Source organism: Fopius arisanus, unplaced genomic scaffold (assembly GCF_000806365.1).
Source record: "Fopius arisanus strain USDA-PBARC FA_bdor unplaced genomic scaffold, ASM80636v1 scaffold00031, whole genome shotgun sequence".
Lineage (NCBI taxonomy): Eukaryota > Metazoa > Arthropoda > Insecta > Hymenoptera > Braconidae > Fopius > Fopius arisanus.
The window spans coordinates 252,601-272,237 of NW_011887770.1; the positions used below are offsets into that span (position 1 = coordinate 252,601).

At 39.1% G+C, this 19,637-nt stretch overlaps 6 protein-coding genes across 10 annotated transcripts in view; 2 read left to right on the plus strand and 4 right to left on the minus strand.

Annotated features, from left to right (window-relative positions):
- Positions 1-1,363, minus strand: part of fra (frazzled) — a 21,769-nt gene extending 20,406 nt beyond the window's left edge. For all 3 annotated transcript variants that reach the window (XM_011303177.1, XM_011303175.1, XM_011303174.1), the window contains exon 1: positions 1,088-1,363. In XM_011303177.1, coding sequence (XP_011301479.1) covers positions 1,088-1,142 — 55 coding nt within the window. In that variant the 5' untranslated portion in view covers positions 1,143-1,363. The remainder of the gene's footprint in view (positions 1-1,087) is intronic.
- Positions 1,364-1,895: 532 nt separating this feature from the next.
- Positions 1,896-4,461, plus strand: LOC105265605 (acidic mammalian chitinase). The gene is made up of 4 exons (XM_011303179.1): positions 1,896-2,065; positions 2,314-2,544; positions 2,970-3,963; positions 4,034-4,461. Exons 1-4 carry the CDS (start codon positions 2,007-2,009, stop codon positions 4,190-4,192), a joined length of 1,443 nt encoding a protein of 480 aa, XP_011301481.1. The 5' UTR covers positions 1,896-2,006; the 3' UTR covers positions 4,193-4,461.
- Positions 4,412-8,066, minus strand: LOC105265604 (protein FAM188A homolog). Its single transcript, XM_011303178.1, has 5 exons — positions 7,679-8,066; positions 7,170-7,500; positions 6,545-6,813; positions 6,008-6,305; positions 4,412-5,794 (listed from the first exon to the last, which is right to left on the minus strand). Exons 1-5 carry the CDS (start codon positions 7,779-7,781, stop codon positions 5,488-5,490), a joined length of 1,308 nt encoding a protein of 435 aa, XP_011301480.1. The 5' UTR covers positions 7,782-8,066; the 3' UTR covers positions 4,412-5,487.
- Positions 8,067-8,612: 546 nt separating this feature from the next.
- Positions 8,613-11,660, minus strand: fest (wurstfest). Its single transcript, XM_011303184.1, has 6 exons — positions 11,459-11,660; positions 10,569-10,763; positions 9,703-9,993; positions 9,307-9,431; positions 9,134-9,251; positions 8,613-9,064 (listed from the first exon to the last, which is right to left on the minus strand). The coding sequence occupies exons 2-6, from the start codon at positions 10,752-10,754 to the stop codon at positions 8,672-8,674; spliced, it is 1,113 nt and encodes a 370-aa protein (XP_011301486.1). The 5' UTR covers positions 10,755-10,763; positions 11,459-11,660; the 3' UTR covers positions 8,613-8,671.
- LOC105265607 (venom acid phosphatase Acph-1) lies at positions 10,718-16,872 on the plus strand. Of its 3 annotated transcripts, none has more exons than XM_011303181.1 (8): positions 10,718-10,804; positions 13,131-13,307; positions 14,339-14,418; positions 14,921-15,019; positions 15,205-15,444; positions 15,598-15,783; positions 16,051-16,389; positions 16,472-16,872. In XM_011303181.1, exons 2-8 carry the CDS (start codon positions 13,163-13,165, stop codon positions 16,649-16,651), a joined length of 1,269 nt encoding a protein of 422 aa, XP_011301483.1. In that variant the 5' UTR covers positions 10,718-10,804; positions 13,131-13,162; the 3' UTR covers positions 16,652-16,872. The 3 variants fall into 3 exon arrangements, with proteins under 3 accessions (XP_011301483.1, XP_011301484.1, XP_011301485.1); XM_011303182.1 differs by lacking the exon at positions 10,718-10,804 and adding an exon at positions 12,826-13,003; XM_011303183.1 differs by lacking the exons at positions 10,718-10,804; positions 13,131-13,307 and having other exon boundaries at positions 14,336-14,418; positions 14,889-15,019.
- Positions 15,376-19,589, minus strand: LOC105265606 (probable ATP-dependent RNA helicase DDX23). The gene is made up of 2 exons (XM_011303180.1): positions 16,874-19,589; positions 15,376-15,464 (listed from the first exon to the last, which is right to left on the minus strand). The coding sequence occupies exon 1, from the start codon at positions 19,271-19,273 to the stop codon at positions 16,886-16,888; it is 2,388 nt and encodes a 795-aa protein (XP_011301482.1). The 5' UTR covers positions 19,274-19,589; the 3' UTR covers positions 15,376-15,464; positions 16,874-16,885.
- Between the last annotated feature and the right edge of the window lie 48 nt (positions 19,590-19,637).

The following is a 19,637-nucleotide window of genomic DNA, read 5'->3' on the forward strand; positions in this document are numbered from 1 at the left end:
TTACTCCGTGATTGTATCGAGAAATAAGATGAATCGAGACGTTGAATTCCGTTCATTAAATTAATTATTCGGCTTTATCCCCGGGTTTATCGATCAATCGAACGGGAAAATGAGTAATGAGAAATAGCTAGTCGTCGAGGGGGAGAATCGGATATCCCCTTTCTACGTTTATTCCGCTCGATACAAAATACTTTCATTCCCGTTTGAAAACACCTTCTGTCTTTCTGTTGTGTACATTTGGAAGGGGGTGAACAGGGGGTGGAAATCGATTTCACGGAAACATACCCTTAGTCATCCCGCATGGCGCAATGTGCATCCAGTTGCATCAATAGTGCTGAAATTTTATACCCCCCAAGACCCCAAGGAATATTCCCCCATCTCCCACCCCCTCAGCAATATCCTGAGCAAAAAGAGGATAAACAAATAAAATACAAAGTTCGTCGCCCCGCAATCTAGACAGGATCATCAAAGATTCATCTCAAATGAAAAAAAAAAAAAACAACTGGAAAATTATTTTTCCAACTAAACTTTTCTTATCTTCTGTTCCTTGATGAAAACTCGAAAGACTAATGAAAATTTAATCAGCACAGACACATGAAATAATTCAACAGCCGAGTGAGACGACTGGAATTTTTAATTTCCAAATCCTCATTAATCTCCGAAACTATTGATTTTACAAAAAAACATTAAGAGACCTTTCTTCTCGGAAATTTAATCAGCAACAAAATCTTCTCCCACCATTTTCTCGTAAAATCCACTATTTTCGAGATAATCGAGTAATTAAGAAAAACTGTTAATTCCCCTGATTAACCCCGATTTTTGCACGAGAACTCGTGAAATTGTTCAAATCGAATGAGTTCTCATCATTTAAAAAACGAATCAATCGCAATTCCAGGGAGATAAATTAATAAAGCAATCGATAGATCGAATTGAAAAAATCCTACGAACGGTGTAGTATCGATAACTCCGATAATAGATAGATTTTTAATTGATAAAATCAACGGCGAAGATAAGATGCCCCGCGGGTAATTCGATTTGCTTCATTTACCGGTGATAAATTGTTTACAATTGTAATCTCTGTACTCACCCCCTCCAGCAACGCCAGACAGCAGCAGAATAATAATTCGGTGTAAGTAATCCATGGTGATTAATTAAACGGTGGGATATCAAGTAGAATCTTTGATCCTTGCACAATCTCTTCTTTTTTTTTTATGAAAAATTTATCCCTTCACTTCGGTGTCACTCATTTGCCCGTGAAAATCCACTTCAGCTTCATTTTTAGGGGTTTGTTTCGGCCATTAATTAGTGAAGAAAATTGTCAAGTCTCTGTTCGATCATATCCGTTGGTTCTCCACAGATATTTTTTCAGGGATAAATTGGGCAATTGGTGCACAACATCGTGGACTGTGGGATGAAGTGCAACTGACTCTCGAGAACACCATCAGACAATATTGACGCCATATTGAGACAAGCGTCTCGTTAATGCCGGGTTGGTGCCACCCTGGCGCCACATTACAACCCTAATTTATTTGAAAATCCCACCTTTTCCCTCCGTAACAATTCCATTTTGTTATTCCACTCAATTATAAATAATCTCGGATAAATTTCTATCTCCATTCCACCTATCAACTTCTTCTAATCACAATTATAACAGCAAAATGGCTTTTCAATAAATTTTAACAGTCTTGAATTTTCTTGGGATTTCTTCTCTAATCTCCTGTAAAAACACATGTCCATCAATTCTTTATGCTTTTTATTAAATTGAAGGCTGCAATGTGAAGCGAAAAATGCAGTGAAAATAAAAATGGAGAATGTCGAGTCCAACGTTTGAATTTTACCGCCTGTTGTGTGACAGAACCCGTCATGACTCCAGTGTTTTGATCACTCGTTATTGACCCACAATCACATCTCCTTGAGCCCCTGGACAACAACAACGTGTCATCCGTCATTTCCTCAATTATTAGATAACAATTCAATAATTTTCTTTAATTTTAAATGAAAAATCAATGGTTCATCAAATCCCAATTCCTCAAGCTAAATACGAGTTGTTGAATGCGGTAATTCCGTGAGTAAATCATCAATAAATCGATCTAATATAAACTGATAATTTATGATAACAATTATTTAATAATAATGAAGATAACATCATAATCCTGAGCGTTATAATTTTTCTTGGAGAAATCGCCTCTTTTGTGCAGATGCGGTTATTCTACCGTGAGAGAGATATATTTGTTTTATCGCCTGACCTTCACCAGATCCTATTGATTATAATCTATAATTAGAGGAGATAAGGGTGGATGTTGAATGTTTTAGAAAGCACTCGAGGTGCAGCAGGCTTGTGTGTCTGACGTTGCCACTCCTGGTTATCGGATTTTTATTTCTCATCGGTGGTATTTGGATCGACGTCCAGGGAACTCTGGCCAGGAATCACCAGGTGGTATTCAGGGAGAAATCAGGGACCTTTCGAGATGCCAAGACTTTTGCGTGGACACGCAGGGCTAGGATGTACGCCGAATCGGCGAAGGAGAACCAAAATGTTGACAGGTAAATTTATTTTCGTTTGTATCGATGAGAGTGTGCTTTCAGGGAATATCTCTGCGTAGGACAGAGATAACGGAATTTTTGTAACGACCTTTTTTGTAGAGGGGAACAAGAGCTACAAAAAAGGTCATAACCAAAATTCGGCTATCCCTCGAAAATTCCTCGCTATTGCCGTTAATCTTATCTTATAATAAAAACGAGATAAGTGAGCCCAAGTCCCCGACGAGTTCTTGGGGAATACCTCCGGAAGGGACGGAGATAGTGAGATTTTTATAATAACCTTTTTTGTAATTGTGACTTAGGTCTTCAAAAAAGATTTTCATGAAAATTCCGCTATCTGCCTTAATTTCGGAGATATTTTTGATACACTCTCTGGAGACTCCAGAATTTTTCCAGAGAGGTTGTTATTTTGATTATGTTCGCTCTAGGAACTCAACCCTTGACGCAATGCCGAACATCTCACCCCACAGCCCCTCTGACCCGCTCGTCGTCTGCTACTACACATTACCGAGATTCCTGAACGCGTCGGGAGATCTCCGTCCGTCGGACCTTGACCCTCGTATTTGTACGCATATTATCGTGGGTTTTGCGAGCGTGGTGAACAGCAGATTGTCCCCAGGTCCCTTTCCCAGTATCTACACCGAGATATCTGCCCTGAAGAAGCAATTTCCGAAGCTCAAGACGATGATATCAGCCGGTGGCATCAACGAAATTGACTCTGGCTTCCCCGAGATGGTGAAGACCCACGCAAATCGAAAGATCTTCATCAATTCGATCCTCAACATCACCAGGATGTACAACCTGGATGGGCTCGACGTCGATTGGGAATTCCCTGCATGGCTAGGGGGCAAGGAACGAGAGAGAATTTATTTCGTTCAGCTTCTGCAGGAGCTGAGACGAGCTTTTGACAAAAGTGGTAGAGAATTAATTCTCTCGGTAGCAGTTGCTGCACCTGCAGCAATCATCGACGAGAGCTACAATGTACCCCAGATCGCAGAACACGTGGACTTCATCAACTTGATGTCTTATGATTATCATTATTATGTATGGTATCTTCCAATAACTGGGCTGAATGCTCCTCTGTACGCTAATCCCCTGGAGATGGGATACTCTGCTACCCTGAACGTCAATTACTCGGCGTTTTACTGGATCTCCAAGGGAATGCCCCGGGAGAAAATTGTGATGGGCATTCCCACGTATGGCCACTCATTCCAGCTGGATAACGAGCAGAATCACGGGATAATGGCACCTGCTAAGGGTTTTGGAAGCCTCGGGGAAATGGGATTTACCAATTACCGAGAAGTTTGTGAGTTCATCAGGAAAGGGGGCTCCAAAGTTTTTGATGAGGACAGCAGAACTCCTTATGCATATGGCAAGCATGACTGGGTCAGCTTTGATGATCAAGTCAGCGTCATGGAGAAGGTGAGATAATTGAATAAATTATTCATGAATTTATGAACTAGTATTTGAATTATTATCAATTTTATTCTAGGTGGAATGGATTAAGCTGAACGGCTTCAGGGGAGCGATGATCCTCTCCCTGAATACTGACGACTGGAATGGCACGTGCCACGATAACGAAACATTCCCATTGACGAGAGTTGTAGCGAATAATCTTCTGAGCTCTCGAGAATTGCCTCTAGATAATTAAAAACATATTATTGATTGTTAAAGTTTTAGGCGAATGACGAAGAGCTTTTGCCGAATGTTACCAAAGATCTTTCTCTAGGTAATACGTATACGATACCTCGTTCAATAGTTCCTGATGATTTCGAGTGAATAATTGCACTGTTGAGTAAAAGATGAGGAATTTTAATTAATTTATCGCTGAGCAAAAACCATTCCAGGGTGAATAATCACACAAAAAGCATTGATATTAAACTAGTTTTAATAACTTTCTCATCATGACAATTCCAAAAACAATTAACAAAATACGAGATTAATCTCGTCTTCATCCTCTGAATGTGCAATAGACCCACTAACTACTGAATTAAGCACTGAATGTTCAAATAATTAAACCAAAATGGTGATCAGTTAATACCTCGATATATGAAAATAAAGAAAATGTACACGAGAGTTGAATAAATAAACTACGAGGAGAGTTTGATCCTTGAAAGCTACGATCCGACACTGGTTCAAAACATGGAATAGCATGTTCTCGTATTATTTAAATAATTCAGTGAATAATTGATCATTTACTTAACGATAATTATCAATTACGAAGGCTCCCTTTCATATTTTTTCTATTCTTTATGTACTATATGTATATTTATCATGTATGTATTAATTAATTTATTAATTTAATAAATCTATGCAATTAAGCATTCGACGATATTCACAGTTCATTATTTTCCATCGATTTTTTTCTATCGTTCTCAGCGAAAGTAAAATTCTTAAATGTGTCTTTTCGTGAATTAATCAGGGAGTAGAACTGTTTATTTTCTGTTCCACTGAATATTCAATTGTCCATGAATTATTGCAATTTCGATGCGTGATTTTTTAATTTTCAAAAAATATCCTCCAGTCCACCGAGTGAAGAAAACATTCCTCAATTCGATTTATGCAATTTGATTTATGCAAGATTTTCGTTAATATCCAGTAAACACTCGGTTTTGTCAAAAAAATGTGGAGAAACTTTCCGGAGAAAATAGATTTCCAATTAAAAGATATTCAACACGTTCCCCAATTGGAATCCTCGGTACTGAGGTAATATTGAAATCAATTGAACGTCATATACACGAAATCGATAAGTTTTCGTCAATTATCTCAGAAAAGGATGGATAAGAGAATAAAAATGAAGATTAAAATTCCCACAAGAAATCATCAATATTTTTTTCATCTTAATCCATCGATTTCCGAGACAATGACACATATCAGGATATGTAAAAACAAATTGAATCAGTCAAACGAACAAAAAAAAAGATGAAACCTCCTGGATTAATCGAATTAATTAAGACTTGGTGTTCTACCGATGTCCCACTGGACCTCGATGCTCGGCCACTTGGTCTGGAGGACTGTGAGCATGGGATTGCTGTCCAGAATGCACTTCACTGTGCACTCGAGGAGTACAGCATCGCCAGTGTGGTAACGTACACGATTATCTGGGTTTGAACGAGGTAAACCATTGTAGTGATAGAGTGTGAAGGTGTCTGGACACGTGCGAGGCTCTTCAGGGAAAAATTCGTCCATGAACGAGGCAAGGAGGATAATCCCAAGGGACTCATTGTCCAGTTTTTTCTTCATTATGTCAACACTGAAGTCAAAAAAATATTCATTGCATTAAAACATTTCCACAACCATTAAAAAATTATTTCTACCATCCAATTAGCCAATTATCCATCAATTTCCCATGAATTGAATGGATAATTGAAAATAATTAAAGGTCGAATGATAATCAACGATTGAATGAAAAGGAAATAATTTTCAGTTTTATCGAAATTGAATGAAGTGAAATGAGAATACGCACTATTCGTCATCAGCAACGAGTTCTAGGTCAGCCAGAACGTCCTGGAGTAGATTAGCGGGTATGAAATTATTCCCCTCAGGGTCGTACTTCTTGAAGACTCTCCTGGCGTACTCTGCTAGTGTCTCAGGGCTCACAAGCCTTCGGTCCGATGAGAACAGAACTGTGAGGTGTGTCTCAGATCCCAGCACCCAGACTGGGTGGGACGGGGATTTGAGGAATGCTCCAACTTCGCAGTAGCGGAGGTGCTCCAGGAGGGCCAGAAAACCCACCGTATTTTGCTTGTCAATCCCTCGTAATTCTACAGAACATCAAATCAAACAAAATCATTTCTATAAGATATTACCATTTCTCCCCCATTTTATTTTATATTACATTAATTATAATTTCATATCATTTTATATCATTTGATTTAATAGGAAAAAGTTGTACCGAAGGCCTTTGGATTCAATTTTGTCATGCGTGAGACAAAATGTGGGTTAATTTTTAAAAATTCTGATTAATTGAATGATTTTAATTATTTGGATTTTGTGGACTCACGTAGTCCTCCAATATCTTGATCATGATCCCAGACATAACTGACAGCCCTTCCTGTGAGCATCAGATTGATGAGACTCTGACTGCCATACCCATAAATCGAATCAATCACTGGTTCAGTGGGATCTGACATTTCACCCTTCATCCCATTGATTCCTTTGGTACAAACGACAGTATAAAGCAGGAGTAACACCCCGAACGGCTCCTTGAGGCTCTCTATCCTCTGGGACAAGTATTTTTTCACTTCGTCGAGGGAAACTACTGCGGATATCCTGAAAGAGCCACCAAAAACCCCCAGAAATTCAGTAACGAAAGAATAAAGTGTAACAGATCGATTCCCCAATTACTCAAGTACAAATATATCTTCATCCATCAGAAATACCGAAATTTTCATAAAGACATCTTCCATAGTCCTCATTCCACTTTACAAAATAGGTCATAAGAACAATTTCGATATTTCCATTAGATCCAGAGATATCCCTCGAAAACTAACTGAAGAACGAATCGAATCGTCAATCTTTATTTCTTTGCTCCTGAATTGTACAAAAGAGGTAAAAAAAAAATTGGAGGAAGGAATTCTTGTTGTACTGAGGACTTGAGGACTTTAGTGGACTTTCCATGGTTTTACCTGAGGCGAGAGTGGAAATAATCTGCGTTAAAGGGTTGTGCCTCCTCAGTCGATACCTCTCCATTAACCATTGGGTTGTCCCCATTATCATTATCAAGATAAATCAGAGAGTAGGATTGATTGATAGGATCTGCTGCCTGTCCGATGATCTCGGTGGCAGCTCTGACGAGCAGACGATTCTGTTTCTCAGTCGTTATATTTTTCCACGTGTCTAGAGGCCCCTCCAGCAACAGATCCTTGAGAATGAAGGCCTGAACAGGTGCTATAACTGCACAGGGTCCTCCCTCCACCTGAACAAGGGCGGTTGGCTCGTCCTGGGAGAATTGAAAACCTGAAATCAACAAAAGCCCATGAATACCAAATAAATATAATCAGAGTAATTTATGGTGGGGTTGAATGGAGACGCTCAATAATTTCGGAGGAATTTTAATGGAAAAAGGCTGGATGATGGAAGGATGATGGGTGAACATTTTTTTTTTCTCAGCCGAAGCCCCAGCCCAACCTCTCACCTTGTGCCCATCTCTGAAAAACATCATCTTTGGGGCAATTTCCCCACAGCAGTGTCCTGATCTCCTTGACAACCTCTTCCTGGAAATTTTTCTGCTGTGCCATGATGATGACTCTCCTCGATACCGCCCTCAACACCAAAAGTCCACCGCAAATAACCCCAAATCTACTCTCCACTTGTCATACTACCTCGACACCTCAGAAATCACAGGAATAAAATTCCCCCGATTTGTTTTAATCCTCGGAATGCCTCCCCTGACCTTTAACAATACTTTATTATTGGTATACTCCCCTAAAACTTCATGTATCGAGGATTATGAACACAATTGTGCGGGGAACTGGATAAATAACAAACGGACAAGTCGATTTAACCTTAAAATTTTGTTGACCATTTGAAGACAACTTCAGGGGGTACCATTGTCCTAGTTGTTGTTGAAATTGTTTTTTTTTTCTTGTTGGTTTTTGTTTTGTGGATTGCTCAGAATTTCTGCCACTACCATCGGAGATTTTACCGGATATCTGTAATTTGTAGACAATTTGTTGATATTTTTTTGTCTAGGTATTTAGTAGTTGTTTTTTATCATTTTTTTTTTAAATTTCGCATTTTGTAGTTTTAATTTTTTGTATTGAATATTTTAACACAGAGTTTGTATTTGAGAAATAAAATGAAAAGTTGATAGAACAAAATTAGTTTATTGATAATCCCTCATCCGTAATATTAATTAACATTTTCAGAAAAATCTAGAGGTCCAGTAATGCATAATTCACGATAATTTCTTCGTACAATTATAATATTTTTCTTATTTTTCCCGTAGAGAATAAAATAGCCAAAAATTGAACAGAAAATTTCACTGCAATTTTCATAAGAATTCCACTAAAAGATTCCCTTTGTGAGAAATTTCTATAGAAATCCAGTAAAATTTCTAATAAAAATTCTCTAGGTTTCAGTGAATCTTTTCAGAGAGAGGATGGGTTGACCACTGAGCCCTGGGGCCTCAATAAACCTTGAGCTGATTGTTGTCATCGAAGCCGGCACTGTGGCCAGCATTTCTGACGATGAAGCTCGTGCCATCGTAATGCATTCTCCTTTCACCCCTTCTGACGAAGAGATGAGATGTCTGACCGAGGGATGCTGTGCAGTGGAGGAAAGGCGTCGTCAAGGAAGCAGTTCCATTGCTGGGAGAAGTTCTCAGTTGATACTTGTTGCTGTTACGAGCGATCCTGACGAGACCATCAGGTGTCTGAGAGATCCTCACGTTATTTATCATCCAATTCTCGACACCCTCATCTGTCAGCCAGTACTGGGCCGCACCCAGGGCTGCTGTCGCCTCCTGAAGACATCCTGGACCATGACGAGACTCTGAGTAGAAGACACTCAGGGAGAAATCCTGGAGAAAAAATTGATAAATTGAAGTCCAACGCCTTCACCACGAAATTCGTTTCCGTTTCCATTTTACCTGACTCATATCGGAGAAGGAATCAGTGGTTGTCCTCGTGCCTGCAGAATCCACGAGGTAGACCAGAGCGCACTGTTCAGAGGTAAAACTCACACCCTTGTACCACATCTTCGCGTACCTGGATAATCAAATCGATTAGAATCGATGGAATTTGATAATTGAGGGTAACGAACTTGTTGTTCCCGTGGGAATCGTGTGCCAATATCTCCACACGTGATCCGTACTGATAGATTCGTCCATTCGGATGCAGCAAAGCTGCTGCGGAACCCGAACCGTTCAGGGACAGCACGATGTTGTTCTGAAGATAATCCACTGTTACTCGAACAATCAATCATCGACAATATCCCGATTATCTCAGAAACAATCATTTCTACAAAAAGTATTATTCCACCTTTTTTGTGACTGGCGAAATTTCCTAATTAAAATTTTTTATCACTTTTTATCCTAGAGTCATTCCTTCATCAGGAAAATCTCGTTGAAAATGAGAAATTGAGGATGACTACTTGAGTTTTTGATATTTTTCTCAGGGAAGTGGATAGATTTTTTTTCTCATGTTTCCTGATGATTACCTTGAAGTTGATGACCCTGACAGCTCTATCAATGGTCATATCCACTCGGATCCTGTTATGAAGTCGAAGGGAAATGGTTCCATGTGGCGTGGCAACAGCTCCAACAGTTCCTTCGGACGTCTCAGGATCCCTCCAGTTCTCCTGGTAATTATCCTCCGGGTAATACTGCGACGTCTTGGAGTTCCTGGAACGCCAAGGAAGTGCATTGGGGTACGACCCCACACCCCCAGGTACATTGTGCCACTGCTCCCCAGGAGGCGTCTCCAGGAACTTGGAGAACTCTGGATAACGCTGGAGAACAAATTTTTAAAAAATTCCTAAGATTCAGATATACTCGGAAAACAAATTCCCCCAATTAATCCATCAACAACAAATCCATTAACAAAAGAGATAAAAACAAATCGAAAGGAACTAGTAAAAAAAATAATTGCAAGGAAATTTATTCAATTCGTCATTTCCGTTGAAATAATTCCTCCCACCTGTAATTTCCCCGAATTCATCCTACCCCAGATCCATAATAAATCCATAAATAATTCCTTGACACGATGATAAACAAAGATAAACAACAATCGCGGCAGGTGCCGTTGACCACCCGACAAAAACGTGATTTCCTCGCTACTATTTACTCCAGATGATAGCACGCAGCGATAAGTTATCATTCAATTATCCACGTCTTTACGTAATTCTCGAGTGATTAATGATGATCCTGATAAACATCAATTCCCTGAATCGATCAATTACGAATAATAGATTAATTCCCCGGAGATGACGCGTTCCTCAGACTTAATCTCCCTCTTGAATTTTTGGGAGCCACTGGGGGGGGTGAGATAAATGATAAATGTATAAATAAATAAATTGGCACTAACTTGAAAATTAGTATTATCCGCTTGTGGTGTAAAGCTGTGAGTGGTGTACAGGGATCTGGGTCGCATCGTGGTATGTCCATAGGTAGTGCTGTTTCGTGTCTGTATGTGATGAGCTGAATTGGAGATCGCTGGATGATCACTCGATTTCGATGTCTCACGAACACCTTCCCCTGAGGAATTCGTCATTGCTCGGGCCTGGATCCAATTGACGTCATTTATCAATCAATTTTTTTCAGGTAATATTTATTTACATTTTTATTTAATTTTAGGTCTTCGAAAAATTCATTTTCGTCACATGAATGCATGAATATTTTTTTTAAATTAGTTTTATCGCATGATTTTTAGGATTTGATTAATTAATTAATTGGAGTAAATTAAGAAAAATGTGTATTGTTTATTTATTTTAAATATTCTGGGGAGGGAGAGGTATTTATATTTTTTTTATGAAATATAATATATTCAGTTTTTTAAATCCAATTTTAATTAGTTTTAAGTTATTTTATTCATTTTTAAATCCGATTTTTTTTGTTAGTTAAGTGGAAAATTGAGGACATTAATTAAACTAATTCATCTGTATCGATTCGATTTTTAAATTGATAATAAAATAAAAATTTTAATTCCCTTTCGGGTGATTGAGGCAATTCTCTAGATCCATTTTAACTCAAGGTTTTCCGTGATTTAATTGGAGTAATCAATTAATTACTTTTGATAAAGAATAATAATTGCCGTCAATTAATGTTTTTTCGTCGCAATTTCCTCCAGATTTAATCCAATCCTCTAAATCCGCGGGACGACGTGTGCAATTGCCAGAGAATTTCATAATTGAAATGGGGAAAAATCATGAAAAAATCAATTTTTAATTAATGCTATGATAAAATCGTTGGATTGACCTTGGAGCTGGTGCTGCGAGGTTTGCGTCGTCGCGATTTCCTGGTGGTCTTGGAGGCCAAGTTCTGACCTCCTGTATCACTCGGCCGATCCACGATTGATGGATTTAATGAACTACCCCTCAATTTGTAATCAATTAATTGGGGAGTGAGATTATTCGATTGAAATTAATCGACTGGTGTGCGGATGCCTCGTGTTGCCAGGGCAATTAATAGACAAGTGAGGATCGAATTTTCTCTGTGGAATTGACGATCGCATCGATTTTTTTTAAATATTAATAATAACATTTCGATTCCATCGAACACTAACAATAATTCTTCCATAAATGAATGAATCATTAATCAATGATTCATTAATTATTTTCTCCTATTCACTAGATTACTTGATAACTAAAATGAATTGTTAATAATTAATTGATTAGTAATGAAATTATCTGCGAAATTCTGTTGGAATTTTCGGGGAAACTGAATTTTTATCAAATGTTTATAGTTTTTTAGAAATATTATTTGACTCTGAATTATTTAAATAAAAATCAACATTTACAGACACTTTTTTTATAAATAAATATTCGTTTCAACACTCGGGGTGAATTAATTAATTTCGCGATTGAAAATCATTCCAACCGCGATTTTCCTCTGATAATTTTCGTAATGATTAAAATTTTTAATGTCGGAATAAACGGAGAATAAGATTTTTTCTTGAATCCAGACTCGACGCGATTAATCAATCTCTGAATAACAATTCCAGTTATAAATATTTAAAAAGATGTGGGAAGTGTCTTGTCTCATCCTCTCGTAAATAGAAATTTTTATTTGTCTCACGTCCCATATTTCATTTAACCATTCATATTCACGTGTCCGATGACCAAATAATTTATAGTCAATAAACAATTAAAAAACCGGAATTTTTTCCACTTTTACCGCAATTTTTATGTTTATTTTTACGCCGTTTATCAATTTTTTTATCCACAAAGACAAATTTATATTTCAATTAAAAATTACTCCATTTATTTCTACATCTCCACTATCTTTAATTAATAACAAAGATAAATTTTCTTTTCACAATAATAATTTAATCATAAACAATGATACAATTAATAAATTGAAGAAATGTATGAAATTGTTTGATATTGAGTATTTATTTATATTTTTTAATTGAATTATTATCCAGAGACAATTACCCTCTGGAGAAAAAAAATTCAAGTACTGTGCAATTACCCCCACAGCGAGTGCTGGTAATTGTCCCAGTCACGAGTACTTGTCCACGTGCTCATGAACCGAACTGACACGATGACTCGAATATGTCCATTGAAAAAAATATTGACAATTATCATTGAATTATGTCCATTGAATAATTCATCGAGATATTTCTGGTCGAGCAGTCGAGATGAATGAGTTCTTTGTGCATCACTTTAAAAATCCCAGGCAATTCAGACATGAGCTGAAAATATACAAATTCTCCATACATTTATACATTCTTGTTTACGATAAGAACAATTTTACTTGCATAACTGTTGTTACGTCAGATGGGATTGTTTATTAAAAATGGTGAGTGCAGGAAAGACTCGGTTCAGTGGAATCGTTTTGTTGTCAGTTTTCATTTTTATTTCGCTCTTCGGATTAGAATTTATTCGATCTCTCAAGATTTATTGATTCTGGATATTCTCCCCTCCAGGGATAGACTGGTGATAAATACTGGAAGGAATAATGGAGAAGTCTGATTGTCGTACCAGTGGATTTTGCGGGAAAAAGATTCATTCTGAGGGTAAGAGGATCATGTACAGGGGCCTCTCGTCGCTTTGGGGGGCTGGGGTTGTCTACACGTGGCTTGCAGTTATTAATATTGCTGAAGGTCAGTGATTTTTTATTTATTTAAATGAATTTCAAAACTCAGAGATTAAAAAACTGTCGCACACCCAAGTGTCTCGGCTCCTTCACCGCTCCCTCACCGCTTTTTTCAAAATATCTGCGAAACCAAGGGAGGTAGCGAAAAAATAGTTATCACAGTTTTTCTAGCTCTCGATTGGCTCTACAAAAAAGAATTTAACGAAAATTTCGGTATCTGGAGTAGTTCCGGAGATATTTCCCTCTGAACTTGACGATTTTTAATACTTACCTACAGATTTCGATTTGTAAAATCAATTGATGGAATTGAATAATAAATTAATTAATTGTTTCATTAATAGATCGGAATCTCTCTGGGAATTCTGGAGAATTAGAAATTTAAATAATAGAATTTTATTGACAAATTACGTTTATTTATTAAATTTTTGTTTTTAATTAAAAGTCGTCACATCGAGAGTTTAAATTTTGATTTTTTAATAAGAATTCTTTGGAGTCGTTTATCGGTTTTTCTTCGGATTATGTTATGAGAAGCGGATGAAAATACAGTAGGAGAACTCAGCAAAAATAAATAACGAATTGTTGGCACTCCAGAAGTGCAATGATTTCTTATCCAATTAGCAATGATTATTCGGTTTCAGAGTATTCCCTTATAATTTATTCACAAACAATCATCTACCACTCGTTCAAGTATCGAATCTCGACCCCAGTGAACTTTTTATCGAATCCCCGGCGTCATTGAATGCGGAAAATCGCAATTTTTTTTGGCTTTCAATTATTGGCGATTGCACTCGTCTCCAGAGTCCATCAGAGGCATAATTATTGATAAAGTTCGCTGAAGCTCCGGCTGCGCCGATTTCTCCCATTTATTAATAAATTTTCGAATGAAAATTGTGTTTTCATGTTCAAAAAATTCGAAAAACTCTATTTCGCAGTTTTTGGTACTACCTGCGGGCAATTCCAGACACTTTTAGTCAAAATAATTAAGAAATTGACACTTAAAATAGAATAATTAAGACAATAATTAATTAATCACTTCAGGGGCTCCAGCAGCGGTTTCTCGAGACCCAGACCCTCGAGGGGGTTCGGTAGACCAAGAAACATTGCGACAAGTGACAATTGTAAGTAAAAAATCATTAATCTCGAGGATATAATTAATTACCGAACAGGTGCGAGTAACAACATGACATTTCGAGGATTATCTCTGAATCTATTAGAGATAGGAGAATTTTTCATAAGATCATTTTTATGGAGCAGATCCAGAGCTGCCGAAAAGGTGATAACGAAAATTTCGGTATCTCTCTTAGATCCAGAGATATCCCGCGACAACTTCCCGATCAGGCGAATCGACTCGTCATCTTTCAGATTTGTGTTGCTGTTTTATTAATGAAACAACGTCCACTCATTGTTTATTCAATTGGGGCAATATTCGCAGTATTGGAGGGACTATAAACCGAAATGTTTTTCCTGTTACTGGGATTCGCTCGTTATATTATCCTGACCGTTTTGATAGTAGTTGTGATAACTGTTGTGATATATTACGTCGTCCACTTGTTTAACTGATTATTTCATGTTCTTTGATTTTTTGAAGAAAATGCAAAAATGCAGAAATTTTGATTAAAGCTGATGCGACATGGGGAGAGGGCACCTGTCGATACTTATCCCGAGGATCCTTACATCAATAATTCCATGGCACCTTATGGATGGGGTCAATTAACTAATGTAAGTCAATTAATTACCAAATTCCATGAATTTTTCTATAAAATTTATTCAAATGCCTTTTTTTGAAAATCAAATTCATTGGAGTTAGTGATTTTTAAGGATTTTCAAGCAGTTTTTTACTTTTGGAAGAATCATTGAGGTATAATTGAATTTATTGAATGTAATTAATGATTTACACATTGCAGAAAGGTAGATTAAACGTATACAACAGTGGTGCGTTTCTCCGCCACCGTTACGACCACTTCCTGGGTGAATCCTACAGTCCAAATAAATTCTGGCTGCAAAGTACATCATCAGACCGAACGATCATGACAGCAATGATTTTGTCCTCTGCCCTCTGGAAGCCCTCAGAGAAGCAGATGTTCAAGCCAGAGCTGTCCTGGCAGCCAGTGGTCCTCCATTACTGGACAAGGATCGATGATCAGGTGATTAATCATCGAATTTTCTACAAATAATTCCAAAAATGTAAAAGGAACTATCAGTTTTCGCCTCAAAAAAAATGTTCAACTGCTGAATTCATGAAATACGTTAATTAACATAATTATTAACATTATCAACAATTTATCGATCATCTGTAGTTATTAATAATCTGGAACGCGTGTCCAAAATTGACATTGGAACGATTGCGAGTGGACAATTCCACGAAAGTTCGTCAATTCAACGAGAAAAATCGAGAAATGTACGAGGAAATCGAGATCTTGACAGGAAAATCTATAAAAACAGCTGAGGATATCGCTGATCTGTACGGCACATTGCACGCTGAGGTGAGAAAATCCTCATCAATTCGATAATTAATCATTCCACAATTAATTAAATCACCAACTAAATGAAACACCGAAAACTACAATTTTCCACTGACCCCAAACTTCACTGGATTTCGAAAACTATCGACTCCACCGAAAAACCGTAAGAGACCCTTTTTCCCAGAAATTTAATCATCTCCAAAAAAGTTCTCTTGCGTTTTCCTGTGAAATCGATGGTTTTCGAGATAAAGTCACAGATTCAATTTTCCAAATTTTTTGATTTGGAAGGAGCAAATGGACAATCTGGTGCTCCCCCCGTGGACTGAAGAGTACTTCCCCGACAGAATGCTGCCTGCAGTGATCATGAGTTACGGAATGAATGTATTCACCGAGGAATTGCAAAAACTGGCTGGTGGACCCTTCGTTAAAAAAGTCCTGAGGACGATGGAGCAGAAACGAGATGGCACCCTGACCCCAGCAGACAGGAGAATGTTCGCTTATGTGGCTCACGACAGTACAGTCGTCAATGTCCTGAGTGCTCTGGAGTTATGGGATGGAAAAGCACCCGGATATTCCTGCATGATTATCCTGGAACTCCACGAGGAGAACAACAGATGGAATGTCCAGGTAAAATCCAAAAAATGCCTCCCCAAAATCCACAAAAGAGCTCCAACCCCGTTCCCTACAAAATTAATTCCTCTTCTACCAGATATTCCAGAGAAACGCCCCCGACTACGAGACCCAGCCCCTGAAGCTGAGAAACTGTGATATCGCCTGTCCACTGGAGAAATTCGCCAAAATAGTGGCAAATGTCCTACCGGGAGATTACTCCGAGGACTGCAGAGTACCTGACCCCAACTACATCATCCCACCACCTCCACCAGCCTAACTAAACCAAAGAAAATCTTAAAATAGATCTAGTAACCAAATCCCATCCAAATAACCCTTGAATTCTTTACCTCAAGTGAATTTAATCTAGAGCAGTAATCAACAGCAAGAGTTGACGACAAAACGCAACGAATTATTAAATTATTCATGAAACGTGTAAGATTTATAATTAAGTTTCATTAATTAATTGAATAATTAAATAAAAAGAAAACTATAAACTCACTAAGGAACAAGCTCACGCGAATATCTTCTCCTCCCTCCTCTTCTTGGTGACGACAGTGCCAGGTTTGTGCTGTGCATCAGGATGATTGAGCAATTCAGGTGGACACGTGCTGATGGGACTGCTGAGGATGGTCTGCTTGAGATCGTAGAACAGATGGCTGTCGTCCTTAGTGCAAAATGATATAGCAAGTCCAGCCTTTCCAGCTCTCCCAGTCCTTCCAATTCTGTGTGTGTAATCCTCGATTGTCTTGGCCATATCATAATTAATAACCATAGACACATCTTTGATGTCAATACCCCTTCCAGCGACATCAGTAGCAACGAGAATGTCCTTGCTTCCTCCCTTGAGACTAGCCAGTGCATATTCTCTCTGCTCCTGTCCCTTGCCACCATGAAGTGTGCATGCATTGTACCCAAGTTTCTCAAGACCTCTTGCCAACACATCAGCTCCTTTCTTCTGATTAACAAAAATGATAATTGGTGGTTCAACACCCCTCGACAATATCTCCATGAGTTTTCTCCTCTTGTCAGCCTCTCCCATTATATGGACGATCTGCTCAGTCCTCTCTGTTGGCTTTCCAACACTTCCAATGTAGACAACAGCTGGTCTTCTCAGATAAGTTCTGGCGAGTCTCTCGACAGCTGCTGGCATTGTTGCTGTGAACATGACTGTTTGTCGGAATTTTTTTTTAGTGTTGTAGTTAGCTAGGAGCTTCTCCTCGTTCTCTGCATCCTCGTTGTCTGGTTTTAAATTTGTAACAGGCATGTACTCGAGGATCTTCTGGACGTCTGGCTCGAAACCCATGTCGATCATTCTGTCGGCCTCGTCGAGGACGATGTATGTGCATTGATTGAGAACGAGATATCGGTTCTCGAGAACGTCGATGAGACGTCCTGGGGTTGCAATCACAATTTCACATCCCATACGCAGGCGAAATCCCTGTTCCTCCCTGGAGAGACCACCAACAACGACTACTGTTCGAATACCCAGGGGTTGACCGAATTTATTTGTCTCCTCCTCGATTTGTTGGGCGAGTTCACGTGTTGGTGCCAGGATTATGCTGTAAGGGCCCTGATCTGCCTCCTCGAGGCGTTCAATTTTGGGGAGAGAGGTGATCCAGAGGAGTAAAGGAATGAGAAAGGCCAGAGTTTTTCCAGAGCCTGTCTCAGCTACTCCAATGATATCGCGATTCTGGAGGCCTATGGGTATGGCCTGACGCTGAATTGGCGTAAGATCCTTGTACCCGACCTTATCGATGATATCAAGTATCTCCTTGGGGAATCCTGACTCCTTCCACGATCGTATTGGATCTGGAATCCTTCCACCTTTGATGGTGATGTTGTAGTCCTCCCTGAATATTCTCCAATCCCTCTCTGTCATCTCCTCGATTCCCTTCTCAGACCAGTGCCTGTCGTCCCACTTTTGCTTCTCCTCCTTCCTCTTGACTTTCTTCAGTCGCATCTTCTCCTGCTCCTTCTCAGCCTCTGTCCTCCTCTTCTCGAGGAGCTCCCCATAGAATTTACTCTGGTCCCTCTTCTGGGCCTTGATGTCAATCCCCGCTAGATTTCCACGACCGAAAAACTGCACCTGGTGGCGCTCCTTGTAGATGTTGTTGTAGTCCACTGATGTGTCCTCCGACGTATCCCAATCGAAGACAAATTTGCGATCATTCAGACGACGAACTCGCCTCTTCTTCTTGATCAGCCCCAGGTACCTCTCCTTGATCGCCTCAACCTCTTTCTCCTTGTCCTTGTCCTTCACCTCATCGTTGTCCCGTTTTTCCCTTCGTTTCTCCCGATTTTCTTCCCAGTCTCGGTCTTTACTTGGGGTTGACGACGACCCAGATGGGTGTGAGGCCATCTCCGTGGAGGGACTCTGAGATGTAAAAAGGGCTTTTCGTTCTGATTCCTGTGCCTGACGCAGAGCGTTCACCTCCTGCTGTCGTTTCTCGAGTGCTTGGGCAGCTCTCTCCTCTTTCGTCAGGAACTTGGGCTTCGCCCTGGCCTCTTCCTCCGCCTTCTTCTTCGCCAGAATCTCCTCGAGACTCAACGGCTCCTTCTTCGGGGTCTTCTTGTCGACCTCTTGCTCATTATCCTCAGGACTCTGCTGCAAATTTTTCGTCTTATCATCTTTTTTCTCCTTTTCCCTGTCCTCCAAGTTGAAAATTGGACTCTGCTTTCGTTTCTTGGAGTCGTGAGGCGCTGATGATGACTTGGAGGCATTAGTGGAAGTCCTGGTGTCGTGGGTTCGATCACGAGATCTCGATCTAGATCTCTTCCTCGAGGGCTTTCTCTCTTTAGATCGACTTCTCGATCGTCGACGATCTCGACGATCCCTGTGAGGATCTCGTTCACGCTCTCGAGATCTACTCCGACGAGCTGCTTTCTTATCGTGTGCCATTATCACTCAGTAATCACCGGGTAATCCCCCGAAAAAAGTACTTATCCTAATTTCCTTCTTAACAATGGAATTTTTACAAATAATATTAAATGCTAATTCAACCCATTTAACCACAAAAATTCAAATTGCAGGTTAAGTTTGAATGCTCTTCAATATTTTTGTTCATCTCTCACATTTTGGGGAATTTAATAGGTCAAGGCCTTTTAAGACCTTTAAATACAGTAATTAAATTAAATTCTTAATTATTTATCGATATTTAATAACTTTTTGGTTTTCACTTTGTGACAAAACGTTTTCCTCCGTTTTTTGTATTTACTCGACTGAAAATTTCTGATGAAATGCGCATGACGGGAGAGTGGCGGGA